This window comes from Salvelinus alpinus, chromosome 1, assembly GCF_045679555.1.
Source record: "Salvelinus alpinus chromosome 1, SLU_Salpinus.1, whole genome shotgun sequence".
NCBI classification, from domain to species: domain Eukaryota; kingdom Metazoa; phylum Chordata; class Actinopteri; order Salmoniformes; family Salmonidae; genus Salvelinus; species Salvelinus alpinus.
The window spans coordinates 8,460,216-8,470,000 of NC_092086.1; the positions used below are offsets into that span (position 1 = coordinate 8,460,216).

Genomic DNA, 9,785 nt, shown 5'->3' on the forward strand with positions numbered 1-9,785 from the left:
AGTTGTCCATATATTCTAAGTCAAAACCGTCCAGAGTAGTGATGCTAGTCGGGTGGGTGGGTGCAGGCAGTGAACGGTTGAAAAGCATGCATTTGGTTTTACTAGTGTTTAAGAGCAGTTGAAGGCCAAAGAAGGAGTGTTGTATGGCATTGAACCTCGTTTGGAGGTTAGTTAACACAGTGTCCAAAGAATGGCCAGATGTATAGAGAATGGTGTCGTCTGTGTAGAGGTGGATCAGGGAATCACCTGCAGCAAGAGCGATATCATTGATATATACAGAGAAAAGAGTTGGCCCGCGAATTGAACCCTGTGGCACCCCCTTAGAGACTGCCAGAGGTCCGGACAATAAGCCCTCCGATTTGACACACTGAACTCTGTCTGAGAAGTAGTCGGTGTACCAGGCGAGGCAGTCATTTGAGAAACCAAGGCTGTTGAGTCTGCCAATAAGAATGTGCCAATAAAAATGTAGTGATTGACAGAGTTGAAAGCCTTGGCCAGGTCGATGAAGACGGCTGCACAGTACTGTCTTTTTTCGATGGCGGTTATGATATTGTTTAGTACCTTGAGCATGGCTGAGGTGCAACCGTGACCAGCTCGGAAACCGGATTGCACAGCGGAGAAGGTACGGTGGGATTTGAAATGGCCAGTGATCTGTTTATTAACTTGGCTTTCAAAAACTTTAGAAAGGCAGGGCAGGATGGATATAGGTCTATAACAGTTTGGGTCTAGAGTGTCACCCCCTTGAAGAGGGGGATGACCGCGGCAGCTTTCCAATCTTTAGGGATCTCAGACGATACGAAAGATAGGTTGAACAGACTGGTAACAGGGGTTGCAACAATGGCGGCGGATAATTTTAGAAAGAGAGGGTCCAGATTGTCTAGCCTGGCTGATTTGTAGGGTTCCAGGTTTTGCAGCTCTATCAGAACATCTGCTATCTGGATTTGGGTGAAAGAGAAGCTGGGGAGGCTTGGGCAAGTAGCTGCGGGGGGTGCGGAAATGTTGGTCAGGGTTGGGGTAGCCAGGAGGAAAGCATGGCCAGCTGTAGAGAAATGCTATGTGGATTTTATCGGTGGTGACAGTGTTACCTAGCCTCAGTGCAGTGGGCAGCTGGGAGGAGGTGCTCTTATTCTCCATGGACTCTACAGTGTCCCAAAACGTTTGAAAAAGCTTTCCTTTGCTTTCCTGACTGACTGCATGTATTGGTTCCTGACTTCCCTGAAAAGTTGCATATCGCGGGGACTATTCGATGCTAGTGCAGTCCGCCACAGGATGTTTTTGTGCTGGTCGAGGGCAGTCAGGTCTGGAGTGAACCAAGGGCTATATCTGTTCTTAGTTCAACATTTTTTGAAAGGGGCATGCTTATTTAAGATGGTGAGGAAAATACTTTTAAAGAACGACCAGGCATCCTCGACTGACGGTATGAGGTCAATATCCTTCCAGGATACCCGGGCCAGGTCGATTAGAAAGGCCTGCTCGCTGAAGTATTTTAGGGAGCGTTTGACAGTGATGAGGGGTGGTCATTTGACCACAGACCCATAGCGGATGCAGGCAATGAGGCAGTGATCTCTGAGATCCTAATTGAAAACAGTAGAGGTGTATTTGGAGGGCAAGTTGGTCAGGATAATATCTATGAGGGTGACCATGGTTACGGATTTAGGGATGTACCTGGTGGGTTCCTTGATAATTTGTGTGAGATTGAGGGCATCTAGCTTAGATTGTAGGACTGCCGGGGTGTTAAGCATACCCCAATTTAGGTCACCTAACAGAAGGAACTCTGAAGATAGATGGGGGGATATCAATTCACATATGGTGTCCAGGGCACAGCTGGGAGCTGAGCGGGGTCTATAACAGTTGGCAACAGTGAGAGACTTATTTCTGGAGAGATACATTTTTTAAATTAGAAGCTAGAACTGTTTGGGCATAGACCTTGAAAGTATAACAGAACTTTGCAGGCTATCTCTGGAGTAGATTGCAACTCCTCCCCCTTTGGCAGTTCTATCTTGACGGAAAATGTTGTAGTTGGGTATGGAAATCTCAGAATTTTTGGTCGCCTTCCTAAGACAGGATTCAGACACGGCAAGGACATCAGGGTTGGTGGAGTGTGCTAAAGCAGTGAGTAAAACAAACTTAGGGAGGAGGCTTCTGATGTTAACATGCATGAAACCAAAGCTTTTTCGGTTGCAGAAGTCAACAAAGGAGAGTGCCTGGGGACACGCAGGGCCTGGGTTAACCTCCACATCACCCGAGGAACAGAGGAGGAGTAGGATGAGGGTACGGCTAAAGGCTATCAAAACTGGTCGTCTAGTGCGTTGGGGACAGAGAATTAAAGGAGCAGATTTATGGGCGTGGTAGAATAGATTCAGGGCATAATGTACAGACAGGGGTATGGTGGGGTGCGGGTACAGTGGAGGTAAACCCAGGCACCGAGTGATGATAAGAGAGGTTGCATCTCTGGACGGGCTAGTTATGCTGGGTGAGGTCATCACATGTGTGGGAGGTGGGACTAAGGAGGTATCTGAGGTATGTTGAGTGGGACTATGGGCTCAGCAGTAAACTAAGACAATAACTATCCTTAACAACAGTGTACAAGGCATATTTACATTTGGGAGAGACATAAAGCGAGGCATAAAGCAATCACAGGTGTTGATTTGGAGAGTTAGCTAAGACAACAACGGGTAAGACAACAACAGCTAATCAGCTAAGACAACAACGGGTAAGACAACAACAGCTAATCAGCTAAGACAACAACAGGTAAAATGGCGATGAATGGGCAGAGAGGGTCGGTTAACGCCACACAGGGCCTGAGTTGGGGCCAACAGATTAAAAAATAAACAAAATGAAGTACCGTGATAAATGAACAGTCCAGCAGGCATCAGCTACGTAGCCAAGTGATCATAGGGTCCAGTGAACAGCAATAGATGGAACATGGAAGCCGCGGGGTAGTCGTTTCTACGCTAGCACGCGGGAGACACGTCGTTTAAAGTTAGCAGGCCGGGGTAAGTAGAAGCGTCTGCTCCGACGTCTGGCAACGGCCGGTTGATGGCACAGCGGATGGAGTTAAGTCGGCGGACCAGTCGTGGTGGTACGGCGGGGCGCCGTGTCGACAAAGGGCCCAAACGAGATCACTGATTACCCCAAAGCCAACACTTCCTTTGGCCGCCTTTCCTTACAGTTCTTTGCTACCAATGACTGGAACGAATTGCAAAAATCACTGAAGCTGGAGACTTGTATCCCCCTATCTAACTTTAAGCATCAGCTGTCACTACAGCTTACCAATCACTGTACCTGCACACATCCCATCTGTAAATAGCACACCAAACCACCTCATCCCCATAGAGCAATTCATTTTTTCTCTCTTTTGCAGCCCAGTATTTCCACTTGCACATCTTAATCTGCACATCTAGCATTCATTCCAGTGTTAATGCTAATTTGTAATTATTTCACCTCTATGGCCTATTTATTGCCTTACCTCTCTAATCTTACTACATTTACACACACTGTACATAGATTTTTCTATTGTGTTATTCACTGTACGTTTGTTTGAGTAACTCTGTGTTCTGTGTTGTTGTTGTTGTTGCATTGCTTTGCTTATCTTGGCTTTATTTTGGTTGTAAATGAGAACTTGTTCTCTGACCAATTAAGTATTCTGACCAATTAACTTATAGTGCATTTCTTAACTGTAGGGGGCAGTATTTTTGTTTTTGGCTAAAAAACTTACCCATTTGAAACTGCCTATTTCTCAGCCCCCGAAACTAGAATATGCATATAATTGTCAGATTAGGATAGAAAACACTCTAAAGTTTCCAAAACTGTCAACATTTTGTCTGTGAGTTTAACAGAAGTGATATTGCAGGCTAAAACCTGAGGAAAATCCAATCAGGTGTGCCTCTGTTTTTGAAACCTCTCTGTTCTTATGCATCCCTATTACCCATTTAAAGGGATATCAACCAGATTCCTTTTTCTATGGCTTCCCTAAGGTGTCAACAGCCTTTAGACATAGTTTCAGGCTTTTATTTTGAAATATGAGCGAGAACGATCACATTGCGTAAGTGGATAGGTGGGGGCTCTCAGAGTGAGTTGTGCGCAACAGAGAAGGGCAGCCATTGTTACTCCCGGTCCTATTGAAAAACCAACTGTCCCGGTTGATATATTATCGAATAGATATTTGAAAAACAAATTATAAAATTGATTATAAAAAACATTTGACATGTTTCTATGGACATTATGGATACTTTTTATTTTTTTTTATTTTTTTTATCTGGAATTTTTGTCTGCGTTGTCGTTAACGCTTTTTCCTGTGGATTTCTCAGTATAACGGGCGAAACGAACGGAGGTATTTGGATATAAAAATATCTTTATGGAACAAAAGGAACATTTGTTGTCTAACTGGGATTCTCGTGAGTGAAAACATCCGAAGATCATCAAAGGTAAATGATTCATTTGATTGCTTTTCTGATTTTCGTGACCAAGTTACCAGATGCTAAGTGTACTTAATGTTTTGTCGAGCGATCGATAAACTTACACAAACGCTTGTATTGCTTTCGCTGTAAAGCATAATTTCAAAATCTGAGACGACAGGTGGATTAACAAAAGGCAAAGCTGTGTTTTGCAATATTGCACTTGTGATTTCATGAATATGAATATTTTCTAGTAATATTATTTGACTGTGGCGCTATGCTATTCAGCGTTGCTGATGACAATTATCCCGGATCCGGGATGGGTGGTTCAGAGAGGTTTTAACCTCTCTGGGGCAGGTGGGACGCAAACGTCCCACCGGCCAATAGCCAGGGAAAACACAGAGCGCAAAATTCAAACAAAATTATATAAAAATCTAACTTTCATTAAATCACACATGTAAGATACCAAATTAAAGCTACACTCGTTGTGAATCCAGCCAACATGTCAGATTTCAAAAAGGCTTTTCGGCGAAAGCATAAGATCCTATTATCTGATGATAGCACAACAGTAAACAAAGAGAGTAGCATAATTCAACACTGCAAGCACGACACAAAACGCAGAAATTAAAAATTTAATTATGCCTTACCTGTGACGAAATTATTTTGTTTGGCACTCTAATATGTCCCATAAACATCACAAATGGTCCTTTTGTTCGATTAATTCCGTCAATATATATCCAAAATGTCAATTTATTTGAACCGTTTCATCCAGAAAAACACAGCTTCCAACTTTCGCCATGTCACTACAAAATATATCAAAAGTTACATGTAAACTTTACCAAAACATTTCAAACTACTTTTGTAATACAACGTTAGGTATTTTTAAACATTAATAATCGATCAATTTGAAGACGGGATGATCTGTGTTCAATACAAAAAGAAAACAAACTGACGCAACTTTTTTCGTAACGTGCCTCTCTCAAAAAATGTACTTCATGTGACCCTCATTTACGATAGCCCTACTTCTTTATTACACAAATGAATAAACTCAACCGATTTCCAAGAACTGGTGACATCCAGTGGAAGCGGTAGGAACTGCAAGCAAGTCCATTAGAAATCTGGTGTCTCTAAGAAATTTCATTGAAAAGACAGTGACATCAAAAAAATTAAAATTCTGAATGGTTTGTCCTCAGGGTTTTGCCTGCTACATAAGTTCTGTTATTCTCACAGACATGATTCAAACAGTTTTAGAAACTTCAGAGTGTTTTCTAGCCAAACTAATGATATGCATATCTTATATTCTGGGGATGAGTAGCAGGCAGTTGAATTTTGGCATGCTATTTATCCGAAAGTGAAAATGCTGCCCCCTGCCCACAAGAAGTTTTAAAGTAGTCAAAATATTAGTTTTGAGTCCCATGTTCTATGAACACAATGACTACATCAAGCCTGTGACTGCCATGATTAAGATAAATCATGAATGAATCATGAATAATATTCATATTAAAACATACTAACCTCTCACCAGTAACCTCAAATAAAAGTGTGGACTATGTGTGTCTGGTAAACACATGTGGATCTGGTGAACAGTTATCACTTGTTGACCAACTACAGGAATACTGACCTCAGAGTCTCCAGTTTACAGTGGGGATTCCCCAGTCCAGCAGAGAGCAGCTTCACTCCTGAATCCTTCAGGTTATTGTTTCTCAGATCCAGCTCTCTCAGGTGTGAGGGGTTTGACCTCAGAGCTGAGACCAGAGAAGCACAGCCTTTCTCTGTGACTCCACAGCCTGACAACCTGACAAAGAGATCATCATGACTTCACAAACACACTGTTAATTTAACACCAGTAGTGTAGAAGGACAATGGCAGATGCATTTGGTTAATTCTCCCAAACAACATATAGATTATAGATATAGATTCATCTTCTGTCTCCTAGAATATGATTGTCATATTGTTATACTAATGTGAAAATCAATGCACTGATTCTATATGTTTTTCAATATAATATTATATACATATTATAATTCATAATTTCCTCTGAACTTAATATTTCTTATATGTCATTTGATGTACTCACAGAACAGCTCTGGAGGATTTGACCACTGGCAGCAGCCTCAGAAGACCTTCCTCTGATCTGGCGTATTTCTTCAGGTCAATCACATCCAGCTCCTTTTCTGAAGTCAGCAACACAAAGACCAGAGCTGACCACTGTGCAGATGACAGTTTGGCTTCAGAGAGACTTCCTGAGCTCAGGGAGCTTTGGATCTCCTCCACTAGAGAATGGTCATTCAGTTCATTCAGACAGTGGAACAGATTGATGCTCCTCTCTGGAGAGGGATTCTCTCTGATCTTCTTCTTGATGTACTTGACTGTTTCTTCATGGCTCTGTGAGCTGCTTCTTGTTTTTGTCAGTAGACCTTGTAAGTGCTTCTGATTGGACTCCAGTGAGAGGCCCAGAAGGAAGCGGAGGAACAGGTCCAGGTTTCCCGTCTCATTTAGTAAGGCTTTATCCACAGCACTTTTGTAGACAGTAGATTCAGGCTTCAGCGCAAAATAGTTCCTGGACGTTGATTGCGGTTCGGCCAATAGATTCTCATTGTTGTTGTTGAATGAGAGGAACACATATACAGCAGCCAGAAACTCCTGAATGCTCAGATGCACGAAGCAGTACACCTTGTCCTGGTACAGCCCACATTCCTCTTTAAAGAGCTGTGTGCACAATCCTGAGTACACTGAGGCTTCATTGACATCAATGCCAGCCTCTTTCAGATCTTCTTCATAGAAAATCAGATTGCCCTTCAGAAGCTGTTGAAAAGCCAGTTTTCCCAGTGACAGAATGCTCTCTTTATTCCAGTGTGGACCTGTCTCTTCTTTCCCAAGATACTTTTCATTCTTCTGTTTGGTATGAAACTCCACAAGGTGTGTGTACATCTCAGTCAGAGTCTTGGGCATCTCTTCTCTCTCATGTTTCAGCATGTGTTCAAGGACTATTGCAGAAATCCAACAGAAGACTGGAATGTGGCACATGATGTGGAGGCTCCTTGATGTCTTTATGTGTGAGATGATTCTGTTGGCCATGTCCTGATCACTGAATCTCTTCCTGAAGTACTCCTCCTTCTGTGGGTCATTGAACCCTCGTACCTCTGTCACCTGGTCAACACACACTGAAGGGATCTTATTGGCTGCTGCAGGTCGGGTAGTTATCCAGAGGAGAGCAGAGGGAAGCAGATTTCCCTTGATGAGATTTGTCAGCAGAACATCCACTGAGGTTGACTCTGTGACGTCACAACAGATCTTGTTCTTCTGGAAGTCTAGGGGCAGTCGACACTCATCCAGACCATCAAAGATGAACAGAACTTTGTACTTGTCGTAGTTGGAGATTCTTGATTGTTTGGTTTCCATTGAGAAGTGATTAAGAAGTTCAATGAAAGTGTGTTTGTCTCCTTTCATCAAATTCAGCTCCCGAAAAGGGAATGAAAATACAAATTGGACATCCTGATTTGCTTTTCCTTCAGCCCAGTCCAGAATGAACTTCTGCACAGAGACTGTTTTTCCAATGCCAGCGACTCCCTTTGTCAGCACAGTTCTGATTCGTTTGTCTTGTCCAGGTAATGGTTTGAAGATGTCGTTACATTTGATTGCAGTCTCTGGTCTTGCTTGTTTCCTGGTTGTTGTCTCAATCTGTCTCAGCTCATGTTCATTATTGACCTCTCCTGTTCCACCCTCTGTGATGTAGAGCTCTGTGTAGATCTTATTGAGAAGTGTTGGGTTTCCTTGTTTAGCGATCCCCTCAAATACACATTGAAACTTCTTCTTTAGATTAGATTTGAGTTCACGTTGGCAAATCACAGCAAGCTCATCTGAATCTAGAAATAACACAGGATATTAATATTATGTCTGTTTTAATGACAACAGTATTGTAGGACTGTTATAAAGTTTTAAATTATAATACTTTCTTCTCTTAACTGACTGTATAAATGTGTAAATGTTTTCATAATGCATTACAGACTGGTGTGACTGATTATATTATTATTGGTATTATTGATGGTATTATTAATGTTGTCTCTCTCTTTCTCTGTTCTCTCTCATTCAACACAACACAACACCACTGCTACTTGATTAGGTCAATTCAACATGAGGCAGACAGCTCTTACTTTTCTCCAGTGTGTCAGCAAGCTCCTGCAGATTCATTTTCCTCAGAACGTGCAGTGTGATCTTCAGAGTCCCCTCTCTGGCACTGCTCTCCTGCTTCTCATCTTCAGCATCCACCACTTCTTGCTTCTGACTCTCAAAGCCTTCTGGGAGTTCTGGACTAAGAATCCTCTTGAACATCTTCAGCTCGTTCTTCACAAATGTCATAATATTCTCTTCAAGCAACTGAAATAAATCAAGTAAATATGTTAAGCAAGAGACTAAATGGTTTCTCATTAACACATTAATGAATGATTGACAGATCAACTTTACTTGAGGTAAACAAAAACAAATGTACATAACAGGACCACATACACTGAATATGGAGGCCAGGTCTGTTTGATGACTCTGGGAAGACTGACCACTGAGAATCTCTGACTCTGATCTCTCCTGTTGGTTTCTGTGGACAAAACATGAGATTACATCTCCTCATCCAGGGAGTACACACACACACACACACACACGCACACACACGCACCAACACACACACACACACACACACACACACACACACACACACACACACACACACACACACACACACACACACACACACACACACACACACACACACACACACACACACACACACACACACACACACACAGGGAGGGAATATTGTGTTTGTTTAATATTGTTTTAGGACTATGAAAATGGACAAAAGCATTAGCCTATGGATTATGAAAACAACCAAAATAAATGGGAAAATGAGAGAGTAGAAATGACTAGAGACAGTGTTGTTTAACTCACTGACCATGACCCATGAGTTCTTCTTACCTTTGTTCAGTAGAAAAGTCTCCATCTCTGAAGCTTTCAGGTAGTTCCATAGACCGGTCACTCTTCATGGACACACAGCTGGGAACAGGGGAGGCTGGTCTCTCCTGCTTGATTGGACTTCAACACAACAGAGACAAACATTACGTCTCTCATCTACTCTGAGCTCAGATGGGGAAACATAAGAAGAGTTTCATTCCAAAAGACTATATGTCCATTTTCAGAAATCTTTGTAAATTAGCTTTTATTATTTCAAGAAATAATCAAATAAATTGCTGTGTTAATCATAATGTGATTTTTTATTATCTAATCATGGCATGTATTTGATTATTGATTATAATCTATCACTTGATGGTTTCATTTCAAATAGACAAATAATCATGTTTTTTTTTGCTAATTGCTATATATCTGTCTCACTCTCAG

General features: G+C 42.0%; 1 protein-coding gene across 1 annotated transcript in view; it reads right to left on the bottom strand.

Moving 5' to 3' along the window:
* The window catches only part of LOC139539797 (NLR family CARD domain-containing protein 3-like), a 32,366-nt gene extending 23,974 nt beyond the window's left edge, over positions 1-8,392 (bottom strand). Inside the window, exons 1-2 of the mRNA XM_071343101.1 lie at positions 8,368-8,392; positions 6,475-8,263 (exon numbers count right to left, since the gene is read on the bottom strand). Of these exons, the coding sequence (XP_071199202.1) occupies positions 6,475-8,263; positions 8,368-8,392 (1,814 nt within the window). The remainder of the gene's footprint in view (positions 1-6,474; positions 8,264-8,367) is intronic.
* Positions 8,393-9,785: the final 1,393 nt, after the last annotated feature.